At 39.7% G+C, this 20,583-nt stretch overlaps 1 protein-coding gene across 6 annotated transcripts in view; it reads right to left on the bottom strand.

Annotated features, from left to right (window-relative positions):
• LOC101167601 (sodium- and chloride-dependent GABA transporter 2) overlaps positions 1 to 18,915 on the bottom strand; it is a 30,964-nt gene extending 12,049 nt beyond the window's left edge. Inside the window, exons 1-9 of one of the 6 annotated variants that reach the window (XM_020701433.2) lie at positions 18,842 to 18,915; positions 10,855 to 11,036; positions 10,570 to 10,704; positions 8,561 to 8,701; positions 7,191 to 7,278; positions 6,981 to 7,113; positions 5,953 to 6,087; positions 4,479 to 4,582; positions 4,114 to 4,238 (exon numbers count right to left, since the gene is read on the bottom strand). In XM_020701433.2, the coding sequence (XP_020557092.1) occupies positions 4,114 to 4,238; positions 4,479 to 4,582; positions 5,953 to 6,087; positions 6,981 to 7,113; positions 7,191 to 7,278; positions 8,561 to 8,701; positions 10,570 to 10,704; positions 10,855 to 11,036; positions 18,842 to 18,900 (1,102 nt within the window). In that variant the 5' untranslated portion in view covers positions 18,901 to 18,915. Of the gene's footprint in view, positions 1 to 4,113; positions 4,239 to 4,478; positions 4,583 to 5,952; positions 6,088 to 6,980; positions 7,114 to 7,190; positions 7,279 to 8,560; positions 8,702 to 10,569; positions 11,037 to 13,889; positions 14,041 to 18,734 lie in introns of those variants that run through there. The other 5 variants (XM_023954678.1, XM_011494607.3, XM_020701434.2 and 2 more) reach the window with 5 other exon arrangements.
• Positions 18,916 to 20,583: the final 1,668 nt, after the last annotated feature.

Genomic DNA, 20,583 nt, shown 5'->3' with positions numbered 1-20,583 from the left:
GGTGGGCATTGAAAAAAATAGAGAAGTTTAGGCAGCACATTCATTTGGATGCAGCTTATTTTACCTGCAAGAGATAACGGCAGCATGGCCAAACCCTATAAGTCACAATTTGTATGATCCAGTAATGGGTTAAAGTTGGTTTTGAAAAGATCAGAAAATTCCTTAGTTACTTGAACCCCTAGATGCTTAATGACACATGGAGAGATTTTAAAAGGTAGGTCTGAGATAAATAATAAAAGGTCATCTGCTTACAAGGCTACTTTATGATCTACGCCACCCCTCAAGATACCGCACACTGAGCTAGTTCTAATGGCCGCCGGACGTGGTTCAATGGCTAGCGCAAATAGAAGAGGGGAAAGAGGACAGCCCTGTCTAGTTCCACGGCCCAAGGGGAAGTATTTTGAGTAGCCATTATTAGTGCGAACACGTGCGTACGTATGTGTACAGTAATTTGATCCATGATACGTATTTTGAGCCAAAGCCAAAGCGTCTCAAAGTATAGAACAGCTACGGCCACTCCACCCGATCAAAGGTCTTTTCAGCATCCATGGAGATGGTTTTGGGGGTGTCAGTTGAAGAGGTGCAGTATAAAATATTCATACGCTGCCTAATATTATGGTATGAATGTCTGGTTTTAATAAAGCCAGTTTGGTCAGGACTGATTAATGTGGGCATTATCGACTCCAAGCGTTTTGCTAGCCGCATGGGGCTCGCAAAGCCCTCTCTTCTGCTGCTGACACAAAGCTACACTGCTCCTAGCATGTGTCTGTTAGCAGCCGGACACACGGAGATAGCACTGACGTCATCGCCCCGCCTCCCCTCTGGAAATGCTAAATTGAATTGAATTATGCAACACTATTCACAGGGTGGATGTTAAAATGAAAATGCAATCAGCTCTTTGCATTTTCATTTTAATTATGACACAGAATAAACACTTTTTAAGTAGAAAAGGAAAAAGCATTCCTTCAAAATGCTTTTTGATTTTAATTTTGAGTCATCTGATGCAGTTACATTTTGAAAGTGAAAAAGCATTTCTGTTAATCCATTTTAATTGTCAAATTAGACATTTCTAAATGAATTTTGCTACACATTTACCAGATAACTTTTTGAAAATGAAATGTCAAATACCATTTTCTTATCATTTTAATTAAGTGACAGAATAAGAAGCAGTGTTGAGGAAGAAAAGGAAAAAGCATTTTGACAGATTGCTTTTTCATTCTCATTTTGAGTCAACAAATGCAGCTTCATTTTGAAAATGAAAAAGCATTTCTGGTTTTGACTTTTATGTTTAATTATGCTACACAAATGCTTCCATACTTTTTATGCCAAAAGTCATTCATTAAATTTAAAAAAAAAAGAAGTTATAAAAGCAAAAATTTTGACTGAAGGTTAAAATTAATTTATGCCTCACACATCTGAAATGTAATGTATTTAATGCTTTTATTGTTAATATGAATTACTTAGACACCAGGAGGATGCTCTGTCCAGATGTTTGTCTATTTGTTGGTGTAAGGATCTTTGATGAGTTATAAAGAATTACCAGTTAAATACTGTTGGATGAATGGTGAAATATTCAGTTTTATAATCGTAAATCTGACTTCAGAGGAGTAGCTGTGTTAACATGGACAAAAGTAATCGGAATAAACGCCTAATCGGAAGAGAAATGCGTCATGTAAACATGCCGTTCTGAATAGTCTGTCCCAATCAGACTCGTTTGGATCAAAATGTCTTTCCGATGGAGATAGGTGGGTTATGCCGATTGTAGATCCGATCGTTGTTCATGTAAACGGTTCATTCCGATCATGGGTCACTACTGCTCTGGTTTACGTCACACATAGAAGGTGCGGTGCTTAAGAGAAGGATTTGGAGCTCATACGGGAAAGACCGGATTTGTGTTTCCAGTCGTGTCCCGACAAAATAAAAGCTGATGTTTTTCCCACATATTTACGTGCAGCCAAGATGCAGATTGCAGAATTTCCCGCATTGATTTATGTTCATCCAAGACAAAATGTTGTTAGCTCGTGTTAGCCTCTTCTAACCCTTCTTCAACTTCTTCCAGCTCCGTTCTTCTAGAAAAAAAAGCACTGACACACGGATTAAAAATAAAATGATGAGCAAACAGGCGCTTCATAATATTCATAACATTAATAAAAGCACGTTTAGAAGATCGTCTCGTTTATTACAGAGCTGCTGCATAAATGAATAAGGCATATATAATGTATATAAGTTTGTATACTGTAGGACTTATTTCCTCTTCCGGTTTTTCCAATACTACTGCGCATGTCCAATGATTTATTCTGACTGAAAGTGTGACCATGTGACCGTTTGTTCTAATCAGAAAAAGTTTTCCTGATCCCATGTACACGGTTGGATTCTAATCCAACCATTGATCCCATCAAGATATTATGCAGATGTAACCGCCTCACCAACCACCAACCAACTGCACGTCACTGAGTATGTGTGTGTGTGTGTGTGTGTGAGATGAGAGAGAGGTGCCTGTGTGTGTGGAGGGGTATCTGACCTCCAGGGTAGTCTCTGTGTTAACTCTGGCTAAGCTGCATTTGATGTGTATTGAGGGTGGACACTTTCCTTGAAATAAACACAAGTACAATACTTGCTGTTCTGTTGTAGGTAGAGGAGTGTGTTATGGGAAATAATACGGCTTTAATTGTGTGTTTGTGTGTGTACGTCTTGGCATATCAGTGTGTGGTGTGGCTCTTTGACTTTCACAGTAAAAACATTTGGCTCTTGGTGTCAAACTTGTTCACCACCCCTGCCTTAAAGAATTCAGATGGGATTTCCATCAGGTCCAGGGCTTTCCCACTCTGCATAGACATGACAGCGTTCTTTAGTTCTTCAGGGGTGAAAGGCTTATCCAGTTGAGCAGCTACATCTGGTTCGATTGTCGGAATATTAGGATGTGTAAAGAAAGCTTTGTAACGTTTCTCATCAGGAAAACATTAGGAGTGTTTAGAGCAGAGTAAAAATTCCTAAATTTATCACTGATAGTTTGAGGATTGATTGTGAGTCCATCAGAGGTAAAGACTTCAGTAATATCTTGATATAAGCAGTTTCTTAGATAGAGCAGCACTGGGGGATTCTGCACACTTATTTTGCAGTTCCGATATAGTAGAGTAAAGATCGCGGCTCTTTTGTGAATCTTCTTTTTATAGGTGCTGTTTGATATTATTTCCCTTCTCAGAAATGCTTTACATGCTTCCCAAATTGCAATTGCAGATGGATCTGGTGTATTATTAGTGGAAATGTACGCCCACTAATAAACTGAACAAAGTCTGTGTCTTTGAACAGCAATGGGTTAAACCGTCATGGAGACCGTGACAGAGAGTTACCTGGGAGGAAAATATCAAGGGTAACAGGTGAATGATCTGATATTCAACAGTGACATAAAAAGTTGTGTGGCTTTAGAGGATTTGGAGACAGAATAGGGCTTAGATGAGGAGCGATCCAGTGTTGGGTTGAGGCAACAGTTAAAATCAGCTCCATTACAGGCTGACTGTTATTTAAATTAAGAATAGAAAGAAACAGTTTCTTTAAAAAAATCCTCACTGTCAAAGTTTGGCCCACAGACATTCAATATTGTGAGACTCTCACCACAAATTCTGCCTGAAACTATAATGTAGCGGCCATTGGGGTCTGATATTACCTCAGTGACAGAAAATGGAACAGATTTATGGAAAAAGAACAGCAACACCTTGGGAATAGAACACTTTTTTGATTGAATATTAGTTATTTTCCTGATTTTTTTCTCAACCCAGAAGAAAGATGACTCGATCTCTGAGGCTCCGCCTTTCTCTCCTTGTGGGTGTCGCCCATTTCACAACATCCTCCTAGAGCTGACCTCAGCAGTTTCTCCCACGAAAACAAACATCTGAACTTTTCCAAAGATGGATGTTTATTTTGTTCATATAAAACGAAAGCGTTGAGCCGTGGATTGGGAGGGGCTGCGGCTCAGAGAGCAGGTTTATAGAGGAATACTAAGAAATATGTGACTGGATCAAATTACCACTATGGGGTTGTTTTTGTGAGGAATGATCATTATAAAACACTTCAAAGCTCATAAGTGTTGGTTTTGCATGACATAGCTTCACTCACCTGACTCTGCCACCTTTGATATGTCTGTTTGCTGCTCAAAGGCCATAAATCCAAGAACAGAGAAAATGGCAAAACCAGCCACAAAACTGGTTCCACTGTTCAAGAGGCACAAATATATACAATCCCTGGAAAACAATACAAACAATAAATCTCAACATATGATCATATTACTATAAATAATAATTGTTTTGCCTTTACTGAGAATTCTTCTAGCACCAAATGTTTCAATAAACTTTAGAAAAAGTCTAAAGGTTCTGTTCACTAAGTTGAAACAACTTTCTATCATTTGAAACTAATCTTTCTAGTGAATGAAAGAAAATACATGAAAACCGTCCCTTCATTTGCCACTCTGGTCCTTAACTCACTTGTAGCAGTTATTGTTGTACTTATTGTAGCTGCCCAGTGCAGTAAGACAACCAATGCAAATAGCATAGGAATAAAATATTTGCGTGCCGGCATCCATCCACACCTGTAAAACAATTCCAGAAAAAACAAGATTTCAATACTAAGGCATCAAAGACATAACTAAATGCCACTAACCCCTGAGTGATTCAAAGCATTAAGCAGAGAGGGTAAAGATAAAAACAAAAATAAAATCAGAGGATCTTTTTTATTACTTTCTCTGTGAAAATAAGACAAAGTTCAGGAGGCCTGAGCATTCTTAAAACATCCCGTCTTCAAAGCCTAATGAAATGTAACTCTGGATGGGACGCCTGGTTTTGAACGGCGTAAATGATGTGCTACTAAGAAGCACAGTTCTTTACGACACTTTTCCTGATGAATTATGACCCTTTCAGCTTGCCATAATCTGGTGTTCAGTGAGCTCTCACTGAATGTTCAAGCGGTTGAACATTTTCCTGCTGAATCGCAGCACTCTGACCAATCAGGGACTCAGATAGTGACGTGTATGTAGCGTCCTTTACAGAAACACAAAAGTATCAACCATTGAAAACACAATCCTGAAGGAGAAAACAATGATCCAAGAACTTTTAACGATTTATCCTTTAGATTTTTTTATTTTATTTAGGAAATCAGTGATGTCAAATGTGTTGTGTAAAACAAAAATAGCAGCGAGCATGGTGTTTGAATTGATTTTCAAATCCAGGGCACTTTCTTATTTTAGTAGTTAGGGAGTGCTGAGGGACTTCAGACATTGCTATTGTGTTATCCTGACTTTTTTGTCCTCCTTTCTATTTTCTTTATGTGGACTGTGGGACATTTTTGCTTGCTTGTTTTTAGATTAATCAAGGATTTTGTATTCTCTGGACTTACAGGACTGCTTACCTAAGGACGGAGTAAAGAGGATCCTATCGTGTGGAACTATTTCTTTGTAGAACTTTTGCCCCTTTTTTATTTCACAGAGGTCAAACCCCAAGGCTCCACGTTTGCTTCAGACTATTTCCACGAAGTACGGCTGGTGACAAGTTCCTCCGCGGAGATCAGATATCCTCTGTTTGAGTTATACAGTTATCACTTCCTCCTGTGTTCAGACCGTGTTGGGTGGTCCTCTCCAAACTAATACAGAGGAACGATGTCAGGACTAACTAGCTTCCTCCTCTCTTTCTTTAACTGGTTATCTTGTAGGTAATCAGTTCCAGTGGTAGTCAATATTAACCTGTCTCATGACTGACCTGGTGAGAAAGTTCTTATGGTTCTCTTACTTAGTTTAGTTTTACATGGAATGCCCTTCCTGGCCCTCTGCAATGACACTGACTTAGGCACACCAAAGTGCTGGCTCCGCCCCCTTGTGGTTGCATTTAAAAACAACTCAAGCTTATTTGAGACTGGTTACTAAAGCGGCAGAAAACAGATTTTTATAGGCGGGACTTGTATTGATACCTGTGGATCAGCAAGACGGGACGGATCTGGATAAAGGTAAAACTTGATTCCATTTAAGGCCCCTGGGAGTGTGAGTCCACGAATGAGCAACACGACCAGCATCAGATACGGGAAGGTAGCAGTGAAGTAAACTACCTGCACGAGGCAAAAAACCATGGCATGTTAGTCATTTTAATAGTACGTGTGGTCAAACCTGTCATGTTCAAATTATCATTTTTAATTAAATTCTGTTTCAAAAATAGTTGTTTTTCTTACCATATACCTCTAACCTCTTTTTCTGAGAACTCAGTCAAGAAGTTTAATATTTATCTGCAGCCTGGTTGCAGTTAATGTTTCTCATGTTTTTGCACCTGTTTAAACCATGATGGTAAAGATCATTTACTAACCAACATTCAAAAATCCACAGGACTGCTGATTCACGTTAAGCTCCGTAACCTTTGTGCTGTCCTAAGCACTTTAACGTTGGGAGTTGGGTCATCTAGACCCACTAGACAGTGCGCTGAACCTTTTTTCTTCAATGATTTGTGATCTTCACTGGTGTCCATGGATTACATGAAATCTTTCCACCTTTATCCACCTTTGTCATGGTAGGGAGAACACGTCAATGGAAGGGGGGGGTCATAGGATAGCACAAGGGTTAAGTGAGTAGCAGGTATCTCTGCTCCAAGAAACTTGCTTATTCATGAGTAAAAAAAACACAATAATGATATCAAGAACTGTTGGCAGTTTGAACCGTTTAGAGGTCATCTGACTGCCAGAAAACGCCTCGGAAGAGGTTAGATGCAGCTGAAATGACATCAGATCCTTAGAAGTCACTTCTTTGGGTCAAACGGCTGAATCCGTTTTACTTATGGTCATTAATGACAGCATTCCAGTTAAAAGATCTTTTATATTCATAATAAATGATTCTGAATGTAAAGAATTCACAAACATGAAAGGGAAGACGTGGTTACGCCGTGTTGATCCAAGCTTTCAGTGGAAACATGAAGAAGTGTGAATGTTAGAAACAAACAGAAGCCTTGCTCCACCTTTCCAGTAGACTTCACTCCCTTCCACACACAGAAGTAACAGATGATCCAGGATAAGAGCAGACACAGAGCCAGCTCCCACCGAACACTGCCCAGCTCATTGATGTTTCCTGTGATGTTCAGAATTCTCCTCCTGTGAATCACACAAACACACAAAAATCACAATTTCCCCTGAAAATATAAAGGTTTTAGTCTTTTTTTGTTACTTACTCCCAGAATTCTCTCACTGGTGATGTTGCATTTTCAGTCAAAGTCGTGTTAAAAGGTTCAAGACTTTGATGAAACTCCACGCAGTTATCTGAAATGTTGAGAATATTTTGACAGATAGATCTGGAATAATCAGCGTATTCTATGAAATCCAATCAGTCTTAACTAAACAAGGATCGCTGTGCTGCAAACACACACATTCACAAAGTATTTCAGTTTAGGGATGAACAAAGATTCACAACCAGTGACAGCATGAACGGTTCAGTGACCGGGGAAAACAAATCAGGAAGAGTGTTTACGGCAGAAACCGTCTAGGAATATGTCTGGAAACTGGAATTTGACTGTAGGATACTTTGCTCATTACATAATAACTTTACTTTGTTTATTTGAGGTTTTTGTTTTTTTACTTCCACCCTCAAGTTAGTCAAGAATAATGGATTTATTGCATGCTAAAGGAAAACATACAACACTTAAATGAGTTGTCTTGGTGCCATTATTACCAGCACAACACTCACTGTTTGAATGAAAAACGTCAAAAAATGTGTGTGCTCAAAAAATGATTTTGTACTTGAAACTCAAAAATCTGTGCCCACAAAACTATTTACTCTAGAAACTAAAGAAAACGGCAATCAATACAATTTCATTTGTGGACTGGATCAGGTTTGAGCATGATTAGAAGAATTTCTGACCAATAAGCATCAACCTTCATGTCTGCGATTGGCTGGCTTATGTGGCACATTTGTGACGCCGTGCCTGCTCTGTTTCCAGCACACAAGAGACACAATTGTTTTGTCTAAACGCTTTTTGGAGTTTCAAGTACATTTTTCTGTTTCAAGTGCAAAATAATTTTTGAGCCCACAAAAATGTTTTTTTGCTCGAAACATAAAAATCTCTCCATACTAGGTCTGCACAATGAATCACAAATTTATTGTTATCGCGATTTCAAGCTGCGCAATATCCATATCGCAAAAGTCGGCAAAAATCGCAATTAAAGGTAAAGCTTAAATGTGCTAAAACAATCTCCATGGCAACTCGAACTATTGAATTAATCCCTTTATGCATTTGGCCAATCAGATGGAGCTTTTATGTTAGATGTTGCCCTCCTAATTAGACGAGGGTCAGTCGGAGAATTATTTAAGGTATTTTGACTCTTGTTTAAATAAACTTTTGCAGCGAAATGGAAATGTTTTTGTTGTTTTTGCTCTTTGTTCAAGTTATATCGTCATCGCAATATTGATCACTAAAATCGCACATTTTCCTCATATCGTGCAGCCCTACTTCATATGAAATAGTTGTTTTAATGCAGAAACGTATAGATTTAAAAACAATGTAATGTCAGCGTTTAGCCTTTAGGAAGTCTGCATCAGAGTTACCGGTGTTCCAGCTGTTACTGCACGTCGCCCAGGGAAGTTCTGCGTTGAAAGAGGAGAATAGATACAGGAATGCCCAGGCCAGTATGATGATGTAGTACATACTGGAGTATGAAACAACCACTTGGCTTCCATAACCAATCCCTGCAAAAAACAAACAGATTAAGTCACATGTGTAAAGTTTAGTGCGCTGACTTACAATCTAAAATGTTACAGAGGTTCATGACTCTCCTTTTCTTTCTGCCAAATATTGGAAACCTTTCCAAACGTTTTTCTTTTCCATGATGGTGCTGATCAGTCAACCAGTGGAGTTAATGTGCTTAACAAAGGTGCCAGTCAAACTCCTCAGGAAGCTAAACGTCCACTTGCAGCTTGAATGAACGGACCTGATTGACCTCAGGCTGATTAGAGTCTTTGTAATGTTGGAGGGCTGAGCAAAGACGCTTTATCATCAAAAAAATGATTTGTGCAGCTAAAGTCAATAAAGTTTGGGAACACATTCATAAATTGTTTAAACCTCCCTGGACCAGCTGTGCCTGAAGTTTATCACAAATAAGTCATCCTTCTTTATGTTCTTTTGACGAGCAATCAAAGCCATCAAGACATGCATGTTTTTGAAAACTACATCTGGTATTAATTTAGTCCTGTTTGTGACTTTGAAAAAGATGAAAACCATCAGTTCTGCCAAAATTCCTTCTCCCCAGTCCAGCCTGTCAGCTGGTGACTCTTGCATAACACCAAGAGTGTCGCACATTACTTCCACTATCCAGTTGGACAGATTTTTTAGAATAAATGATACTTACTAAAATATAATTAAACTCTCCAAATTTGATAAACTTTTATTAAATATTTTTACTGTCACGTTCAGCGAGTTTCTCAGCGTTTTGGAGTGTCTCCACCCGGGTCAGACGTGCCTATGACAACAACAAACGCCTGGCTCACCTCACTGAAAAAGATCTCACACCTGCATCTCTATTTGGTCTGATTCTACTCCACATCCAGAAACCAAACCATTTATGTTAAGAGTAGCTTTTTATGATGGAGGTTTTGTGAATCTGAGAGCATTTTGTGTTTGATGTGTTAAGTTTACTGAAATGTTTAATTGAAGTATCAATTATCACTATAGCCGCGGTTACGTGTGCAAAATATCTTGATATCTAGAATCCAACCGTGTACATGGGATCAGGAAACCTTTTTCTGATTAGAACAAACGTTCACATGGTCACACTTTTGGTCAGAATACATCATTGGACATGCGCAGTAGTATTGGAAAAACCGGAAGAGGAAATGAGTCCCACAGTAAACAAACTGAGCTGTCATATATATTTATGCAGCAGCTCGGTAATAAACGAGACGATCTTCTAAACGTGCTTTATTAATGTTATGAATATTATGTAGCGCCTGTTAGTTCATCATTTTATTTTTAATCCGTGTGTCAGTGCTTTTTTTTCTAGAAGAACGGAGCTGGTAGAAGTTGAAGAAGGGTTAGGCCAACACGGGCTAACAACATTTAGCCTTGGATGAACATAAATCCATGCGGGAAATTCTGCAATCTGCATCTTGGCTGCACGTAAATATGTGGGAAAAACATCAGCCTTTATTTTGTCGGGACACGACAGGAAACACAAATCCGGTCGGTCCTGTTTGAGCTCCAAAGCTTTCTCTGAAACACAGCACCGTCTATGTGTGACGTAAACCAGAGCAGTAGTGACCCATGATCGGAATGAACCGTTTACATGAACAACAATCGGATCTACAATCGGCATAACCCACCTATCTCCATCGGAAAGAAATTTTGATCTAAACGAGTCTGATCGGGACAGACTATTCAGAACGGCGTGTTTACATGACGCATTTCTCTTCTGATCAGGCGTTCTATCCGATTACTTTTGTCCATATAAACACAGCTATGTCCATCATCTATCTTTATCAAACAACCAGTGGATGAGTGTCTGAGTCCACGAGGCCCATCGGGTCGGGCAGAGCTGGACACCAAAAGACTGGACATTCACCTTCAAATAATGGACAGATCTTTCTCCAACAGGTGATGCTTCCCTGGCTGGTATACTGGCCAAGGGCTGTCTCCAGCAGAAACAAGGGAATGCCACAAGTAAAGAGGAAGAGTATATACGGGATGAAGAACACACCTGAGGAGCACAAGATGTTTAGGTGGTGACCCACATCCATTGGAATAAAATAATGTTGTTGAAAGGCATTTCTTTGGGTTTTTGTTCAACACGTTATCACAAACATGGCGGTCTCTGTGTGGGTTTCCATTTAGCTATAGCGGGACTCGCCTCCTCCATTTTTGTAGCACAGGTAAGGAAACCTCCACACGTTTCCAAGGCCTATGATCTGTCCTGCAACCGCCAATAGGAACTCCATTTTGTTTGACCATTGTCCTCTGGAGGGAGCAGGATGTGCTGTTCCCAAGTCCATCTGGACCTGGACCTCTGAACCGGGGATCTTTTCCATAACACTGTAAAGAACAGAGTGGCATGTTAGAATTATACCCCTAACGTTGTTTTTCCTCTGATCCACCTGAACAAACCTTGAGTCAAAGTGCCCCGGATGTGGTGAAGTTAGCTCAGTTATCGTTATGTAAGAATAAAAACTTCAAAATGTCATGATAAACAACATCCTGTACATGATCTGCATGAAAATATGAGCAGGAACATTCTAATTTTCAGAAGATTTCTTTTTTACTGTATTTGTTCAGATGAATCACAGCACTACACAATAGCACAGTGCAACACAACTCTTCCTGTTCCAGAAAAGCCCAGCATTTGTTGGTGATCCTGATCTGTGTTACGGTTCCCCTCCAGCGTGAACGCAGTTTGTATTTTCTTTGTCAATGTCGAATTTAGGGGCGGATGTGGGGCAGAGGAATGTGACTGCCTATTTTTATTCACTGTACAATTTTGATGATTTAGACAATTACCTTTTAGTTTTTGGTCAGTCCTATTAAACAGTAATGCAAATGTGCAACACTATAATCAGTCTCTTAAAGGTCATTGTCAGCTCACAGCCAGCTGTCGTTCTGAATTAGGTTATCAGTCGGATAATTCTTCTCATCAATGTAGCTTTTGTGCGGCTGATGCCTCAAAAGTGATGTGGGAGTGAAGCGAGTCGACTGGAAAGGATGTGTGCAGCAGCAGAACTGTCCACCGGTGGACCTGAAAACCACATTCCCCACACAGACTGTCACTCAGTTCATAAGAAAACAGGAGGACAAACTGCACCGAACAAGAGCCAGACAGTCATTTACACCTTTAAAAATCTGCTGCCACATAGACAATATGATTAAGTACAACCTTGAAATGGATTGGTAATCAATTAAAAAAAATAACCGTATGGTTAGAAGTTATAAAAAGAGTTTCATGTGGGATGAAATTACTAATAAAATAAAAAGGCTACATATAAACTGGAATAAAACATTTTAACAGATGGGTGTGAATGAGATCCATTATGATCATTATTACAAAGAGGGAACACAGTCATGGATAAGAGGAGATTCACAGAGTACTTCATGGTAAAAATCTGAATGCTGCAGGTTTATGGAGGCTATTAAACTGCAGAGCAAACCTTGACATGTAAGTCAAAGTTGGAGAAGATATAAAGTAACTAGCAAAAAGTACAGATACTTCAAGGTCCTATACATGCAACTGCTAAGTCTTTTATAGTAAACAATATCTATTTATATGATAAAATATTACCTTTGGCACACAAAAGAACTTCTTTTTTAATTAAACATGAGTTCTTTTATTGAGTTCTTTTCTGACCCAGATATAAATGACCTCTTTGGGTTTCTTCTCATGAGGAAAGAACATTTTGATTCACTTAAAAGCTCAGAAATGGATTTAGCGTGGTATAGGCCCTTTAATAGATGAATAATAATGCTTCCCTATCAAATATCAGGATATTTAAATATCTGCAGTTTGCTGTAATTAACACTCAGGTTCTATGAATTCTACGAACTTCAGCCAACATCCTAACTGCTGCAATTTATGACTGCATGTCACATAGCTTGATTATGTGAGGAGAGATGACATCATATCTAGCAAACCTCGTCGCTCAGATTATCATTATGAGTCTAATTCTGCTGTGATGTAAAAGCTGGTGGAACATGAGCGAGTTAGTGGTTTCTTCGGAGCAGCAGCTCTTTGGTTTCTGGAATTTCTCTGAGTCCTGCAAAGCAAAGTTTGACAACGGGGGGTGTCTGGCAGCCTGCTGCCACCTCTAATCCCATAATAATTGGCAGCTGTTTGGAAGGAACCCTTTAAATTTGGGATCATTTTTCATTTTCGGGTGGCAGGCATGAAACCTTTTGGAAATGTCTGAACCAATAGATGATCAATAATACTTCACTGAGGCTTTTCTGGACTCTTTTCCTGGAATTGCATCACCATAGGAGGATAAACTTTAGCCTCAAATCCCCCAAAACTCTGCCTCAAAATAAATGTCATCCTTTTCAATAAAGAATGAATAGATTTGAACAACTGGACCCAGATGTCTTCTATCTGCATGAATGTTAAATTATGTCATCAATGAAGTCATCAATGAAGTTTTTTACAAGGTTGTAATTATTGATTTATATAGCAAACAAATTGAACTCTTTAACAAATGAGTTTATCACTCACCAAATGCAATAAAAAATAGAAGAAGAAAAAAGTTTTTTGTGGTGAATTTGTTAAAGTTTTTCAGTGATGCCACTGATCAGCTGTCATGGAAACCCTACAATGTTTGGGGGCTTTGTGAGACCCACACTATCAGTTTTTGTTTTTTCACTACAACCTCTCTTGACGGGATCAAACTGTCTGCCAAGAACTTTACATTAATTTTGCCCCCCTTCTGAAGCACTTTTAGAAAATTGGCAAAGCTTCCCACTTGTGACCTAGATTCCTTTCTCTCCATTCTTGCTTGCTGACTGTATCCTCCTGCACAATGTGCACGCTGTGTGAAATTGTTGTGAACTACATTAAACAGATGTTTACAATTTCAAGATACAGTGAAACCTTTTTTATATATTCTTTTTAGTATTTTCCCCAAAAAATGGAGTAAAAAAACTCAGGAGAGCCTTTTCATAAAGTACTACAATTGACACACATTCTCCGAGAGCAACAGAAAATACATGTTCGTGTCCACTTTTAATAGAATCCATTTTTAAAGAACCAGGTAATATTTTTACCCTTGAAGTGTTTACTGAGCAGTCTGAGGTTACGCTAAACAAAAGAAACACATCTTTCCCAGTCACCTTTAACCCAGATAAAGCTTCAGCTATCGCTAAGGTAGCAAACTGAAAGATTGTCAATGAAAAGGGAAGTGGAAGTACCTGTAAAGAATGGCAACAGCTGCTTCTGTCAAACTAAACTCATCTAATGAAACAAAAAAGTGTACGGCACCTTCAGCTCCACAAATGGCACCAGCATAAAGTTCTTCCTTGACTAGTCACTGAGTCAGCCTCTAAGTGGTAGTTTATAAGAGCTGAGCGGCGTGACAAAAGGGGGAAGAGAGGCTGGACAGCAGGAATGGGGGCGGGACTTTGTTTGAAGGATGGAGTTAAGGCGGGGCCTGTTCCAGTGGAAAACACAGCAGCCTGCCTGTTCGCCATGCTAGCTGTGCCTTTGCATGGAGGAGTTAGATAACTCTGCACAGACGGCATTGAGCAACAACCCTGATGCCTGAAGTGCATCAAGTCAATTCCATTTCCCTTTCCTCATACAGACGCACCAGTTCTGACACATCTCTGACCAAACACTGGCGGTCATGACTGAACATGACTTTGGTGTCTTTGTCTGGGATAAAACATCTACGTCTCTTTGTGTGAAATCTGACACGTGTAGGATCCAAACAATGATTTCAACATAAAGGTAGAAAATAATGCAAATGTATAGAGAAGATTCAAAGATATCTCAAGTGAAAAATTGAGGACAATTCTTATTTTATGTTTTTTAAAAATTATAATTTACCAGTATTTAAAAAGCACAGGTAAAAAGATGACAACAATAAGCATGTGTTATTAAAAAATACTTTTTGTATAAGCATTTTTCCTGTTACATCACAACTTGGTGGAAGTGCATTGTGGGAGCAGGTCTGTACCAATATCTGTTATCGTTTTTCATAAGCCACTAACACACTGTAGTACGGTCACAGAGGAGAGCAAAGATAAAGTAATAAACTTTTCTTATGTAATTTCTTTTTAATTTACAACTGATGACGTTGAGTAACGATTTAGTCTTATAAAAAAAACAAAATAAAAACAGAAAAGGGAGGAAACTTTCTGTGAGAATCTCAAGTCCACTTGCTCAATCCCTTTATTGTTACAGTTGAATAAATTCAATTTCCCCCCAAAGTTTGATGAGAAACAGGAGTTAAGTCTAAAATCTTTTCCTCTAAAGAGAGAACATGTCTCGTGCAGAGAAATACCTGCTTGAATAGTTTATCTTAGGGCCAAGACTGTTTCATAATTCTAGCCCTGTTTACATGCCTGTATGCATGGTGTATGGGGTCATGTGTTTATTCATGGGTCATTTGTCACCTGTATGTGTGACTGGGGGGGCAAGGGGTGGGTTGCTTTCTCTTTTTTTGTATTATGTTGTCTGTTATTAAATTGTGAAGCGCTTTGAGCTGCAATGAATAAGTAGCACTTTTTTCATAAATAAAGCTTGATTTGATTTCTTGAGTGGGGCTGAGCAGAACACTGTAGGACTGCATCCGAGGTCTCAAATATTTTACAGGCCGATCAGTAATTTTAGTCTTTATCTGTCGACAAAGTGCTCGTTTTAGGGCCTCTGGGTAACATGGTCAGAAACTGAAGGTGTAAAACTACATCCAAGTTCCGGTTTAATGTTTAAAATATTATCTAATGTTTATAGTGTTTGTTAGATCTTAACACCTCATTATAAAAATAATTAACTCTGTCATTACACTACTTTCTGTTTCATGGTTGATAAGAGAAAAATGGTTGCTTTGACAACCATGGTCAGAGAAACAAATATGCTTCCGGAGGATTTTGCATTCATTTCTCTAATGAAAGTCTCTTAAAGAAGGAACAGGTATTTTATCTTTTCTTTGTCTGTCTGTGTGTGTCGACGGAGAGGGTCACTGTGGTCCCTCCAGGCAACAAGGCAGCCACAAATGTAAGGCCATTACCGAGGCAGTTATAAAAATATATATATATATACATATATATATTTTTAATAACTATTTGTTTTTCTTTGTTTAGGAAGTCATAAAAAAACTGGACTGAGCAAGTCTGACATCACCCGTAGAAAATGGTTAACTTCCAGCTCAAAGACAAAGCAAATACAGACGTCACCACGTTGGAACCAGACATTGACAATAAGCAGTGATTGGTCCTGATTCTGAGTCATTTCTACGGCAACCACTCTTGTCAATCGGGAGTGAGCTCGTTGGAAGTCCACACCCCTTCCACTGAAAGCTGGCTCGGAAAATCAGTCGATCAAACTCTTCGAATGTTCGACCAGAGAGCAAACTTTTATCCAGACATCTGATTTGTCAGTTGATCATTTGAATAACTTGGAAAATATAATGAGAAAAAAAAGAACGTGTTAAAAAAGTAGCAGAGCAGGAAAAGTTCTACTGACTGAATAACAGCTGTTTGTTTCTTTGTGGAAGCCAATGGTTGTGTCTGAATTCCTTCCCTACTCACTCTATAGTGCGTTCTCCATTTTCTAGTGCTGTCCGAATCTACCATTCCAGAATCCAGGGCCCTAGAAAAACCACTGTGCATCGATGCTCACTAGATCAGCGAATATAGACCACAATGCATTGCATCGGAACACATTTTGCCAGAAAAATGTATTTAAATGTATTTTTGAATTAACCATCAACGTTAATATCTTCAGAAGACAGTGGATCATAAATAATCGTCAAAAAACTGTCATATCAATTAGATTCTAACTTGGTAAAATCAATGATGTCATATCTGCCATTTAAAAAAAAAAGTATTGACCGTGGAGACTGAATTACTTTTGAAAATGACAAATAACAGCTTTTTAGTAGTTTGGGGTAGGGTCGGGCGATGTCCCCTAAATTGGCCGTTGACGATGTTTGCTGTCAACCATCGGGATGGACGATGACATCGTCGGGGGGGGGGGTATTCGTTATTTTACTTATTTTAATTTTATTTCCCAACTAATGACTAATCTGCGATGATCCAGTATAAACGGAGGGAAGTGACATTAACAAAAAAAGTAACAGACAAACTAGAAAAGAAATGGTCCGCTCCCGCACTTAACTAGTCAAGTGGACCGGCGGAGCGCGGACTTCCAGCTTTGTGTTTGATGGGAAGGGAGAGGGGTGCTTTGTTATATGAGCGGTATGTGTGGGAGATTTAAGACTGCGATCCGTCCCGCAGCTCTAGGGGTACGAGCTACCGAACTCAGAACCGGGTCTAAAAGTGTGTCTCTGAGCACAGCTCGGATCGTCAGCAGACACACAAGGGTTTGAGCTTCAAAGCAGAAATGTCGCTCAGTCCTTAGAAAACATTAAAACAATGACGTGGATTTGTGTTTCCAGTTGTGTCCCGACTAAATAAAGGCTGATGTTATTCCCACATGTTTACGTGCAGCGCCACCCAAAGCTAATGCTGTTAGCCCGTGTTAGCATACTGCTAATCCTGGCTTCTTTCCGGCTCCGTTCAGAAAAAGCACTGACCATACGTATTAAAATTCAAATGATGAGCGAACAGGTGTTTCATAATAACCGTAACATTATTAAAAGCACGTTTAGAAGATCGTCTCGTATATTACCGAGTTGACATGTCAATGTATATAGCCGCTCGGCGCTGTTTACCATCGTTTTGCATTGAATTGTTACATTCAATAAAGTTTGAAAAAAAAAAGCCGCTCGGCGGAATTTATATACCCTTCCGGTTTTCAAACCCTACTGCGCATGTGCGAATGATTTATTCCGACCTTAGTGAACGTTTTAGAAAACATTTTTCTAGGCCCATGTACACGGTTGGATTCTAATCCGACCATTGATCCCATCAAGATATTTTGTACATGTAACCGCGGCTTATGGTGTCGACTCGCAACGTGGCGGGGGCGTGGCATCACGATGGTGTCTCTCCATCGGGATGTCAGTCACCCATCACGATGGACGATCGGCACAACCCTAGTTTGGGGTTAGGGCGGGAATTCAGATGTGATTTTGACTTCTTGGAACCAGCGGGTTCTTCCTGTTTGGTACTTCCTGTTTCCTGCACTTCATTGACTGGAAGTCAGTCCAGTTCCCTTATACAGTCAACTGAAAAAAATAAACAATTCTGAGGGTTCAAACTAACAACCCTGCAGCATGCATCATGGGAGTTGGAGTTTCTTGACTGATATGGTCTTATATTTCTTTGGCGTGACTGTCAGGAGTAAGTTAACAGTGTTTTTATTATTTTATAACAGTCATTTTATTTACTTGTAAAGTCTTTCTGACATTTGTTTGAGGCGATGTTTTCAATAAGATGAATCAGCAACTCATCTTTGATGATGTCCTGATCATCAAAGGTGAGTCATGCTGGCATCTAAATAAATAAACCTTTCATGTTACATAAACGAGCCAGGTTTCAAAAAAACTTACAAAAATTATGAACTCATCAAACCAAGCATGTTATGTAAGCGTGTCAGGATTCAAATCATTAAAAAACACATATAAACTCAGCAAACTTAACGTGCTACATCAGCGTGCCGGGTTTCAAAACAACTTCAACTTCAATAAATATCAAATTAGCATCTCTACGCAGACCTACGTCAGCGGGCCGGCTTTCAAAACAAGATATAAATGTCATATTCATGTCAACTTGGCTTAAATTTGTTCTAATTTGTTTACCAGGAGCTGTCAAATAACCTCCAATTTTCACCGTGAAGCCTTAAGAAACTTCAACGACTCAACAAAACGAGTGAAATGGCGCCACCCCGTGGCTCCCTGTGAAGCTGCAGGAAACCCCGTTTTCCCCGTCCGTTAGTCACAGTTAACGGCAGAAACGGACCCGTCTGTGTGTCATATCTACAGCCAGGACGACCTAAACTCCCCCACGCCGGTCACAGCCCGTCACAAAGGCACGCTAGCAACTTTTACACACGCTAGCGAACTCAGCAGGACGTGAAAAGGAATCTTGAACCTCTACGTCACGATACTCAAGCATAAACAAATAACTTACGTTGCGTCATTGAATCAGTGCTCGAAAAGGGAGTATTGAAGTGAATAACTAATAAAAATCTGGAGGTATAGACCTCAATTAAATAGTTTTTAGCAGTTCACACTGACCAGTGAAAGATTCGATTGAGTTGGAGTACTCCATAGTTTGCGTCACTTCCTGTATCCATATATGGTCATAAAGCGAGGATCTTTCACGACGCTCGAGCCTTTCGTTCGTCTCTAATGACTCTTTAGCTACTACTGTTATTATGACAGTTTTCAGTTATCAAAGGTCTATAAAATGTTAACAATGATCAATATTTAGTAAAATGTAGGTCGAAATAAATCAATCAAGGTTAAAACAGTTTCATATGATGGAGTTGATGAAAGATGTGGAGCATTTTGGGAAGATTTATTTCTATGAAATATGAATGCCAATACATTGCAAACAAAATTTTCTCAGAAGCAAAGGAAAATATTAAATATTTGCTTTCATAAACGTAGTTTTTTTTTTTTTTTTGCTTTTCAGAATTATTTTTGCTTTCCCAACACAAACATTTTCGTTGAAAAACCTTTTTTGGTTTCAAAAACTATATTTTTTGCTTTCAAAAAATATTTTTGCTGTTTGCACACAAATGTGTGTTTTCACGTGTTGTGTCACATCTCACTCTTCCTCAGTTTTTGATTTTGCGTTCATAAGTTTCAGTTTAGCGTGACAAAGCTGCCATCAAACAGCTGCTGATTAGTCCAGATTCTAAACAAACAGGTGTCTCTGTCTTGTATTGACGGAACCTGGAGACGGACACTGACTTTGGACTTTGCATCAGTTCAGTTCAACCGGGATTCTGCAGACTTCAACCATCCTGGCCCGTTTCTCTCAGAGTAAAACCCAGAAGGAGCAGCAAAGCAGCTAAAATCAAACAGGTTTGAATTGATTCATGTCAGTGTAGCGACCAGCAGGTTTAAAATGTCTGCAGCGGAAAAAAACCTCTGAGCTCCGACTCCATCCAACTGGAAGTTACATTTGATTACTATTACGTTGCAGAGGGCGGCGCTGGGCTTGCAGAGGAGTTGAAGCATTTCTTTGCACGCTACAAGAGGGAAAGAGGGCCCAGGGCAGCCACAGCTCAAGCTGTGACTGTGTCAACTTCAGCAGCAAGGTTCAAGAGCACGGGATGAAGAGCACACTGAAGACAGTGTACCCCAGGAAGGCTGCTGGACCAGATAGAGTGACCGGAAGGGTTCTAAGGGAGTGTGCAGACCAGCTGGCTGGGGTCTTTACCAAGATCCTCTACAAATCACTGTCCCAGTCCTTCATCCCACCATGCCTGAAGTCAGCCGCAATTATCCCGCTGCCCAAAAAATACCTCAATCAGCAACGTCAATGATTGCCGACCAGTCTCCTGTTATCATGAAGTGCTTTGAGAAACTGGTTCAACGGCGCATCATGTCCTGTCTCTCACCGGCATTTGACCCATGGTTTGATTCCCATGAGTGGAAATGTCCTTGGGCAAGACACTGAACCCCACCTTGCCTCTGGTGGGAGGTTGGCGCCAGTGTTCGACAGCAGAGCCGCCATCAGTGTGTGAATGTGTGTGACTGGGTGAATGGGTCCGTGACTGTAAAGCGCTTTGGGCCTTGTAGGTAGAAAAGCGCTATAAAAGTATACGCCATTTACCATTACCATTTCAGTTTGCATACAGACCTAACAGATCAACAGAGGATGCCATTGTCTAAGCACTCCACGCCGCCATCTCCCACCTGGAACAGCAGGGGTTCGACGCTAGGCTGCTCTTCTTTGACTTTGATACAATACTCCCAGACAGACGGACAAATAAACTGCTGGACACTGGTGTTGGATCAGAAATGTC

Source organism: Oryzias latipes, chromosome 5 (assembly GCF_002234675.1).
Source record: "Oryzias latipes chromosome 5, ASM223467v1".
Lineage (NCBI taxonomy): Eukaryota > Metazoa > Chordata > Actinopteri > Beloniformes > Adrianichthyidae > Oryzias > Oryzias latipes.
The sequence above is the reverse complement of the archived record's forward strand: the minus strand, read 5'-3'. Positions and strand labels throughout refer to the sequence as shown.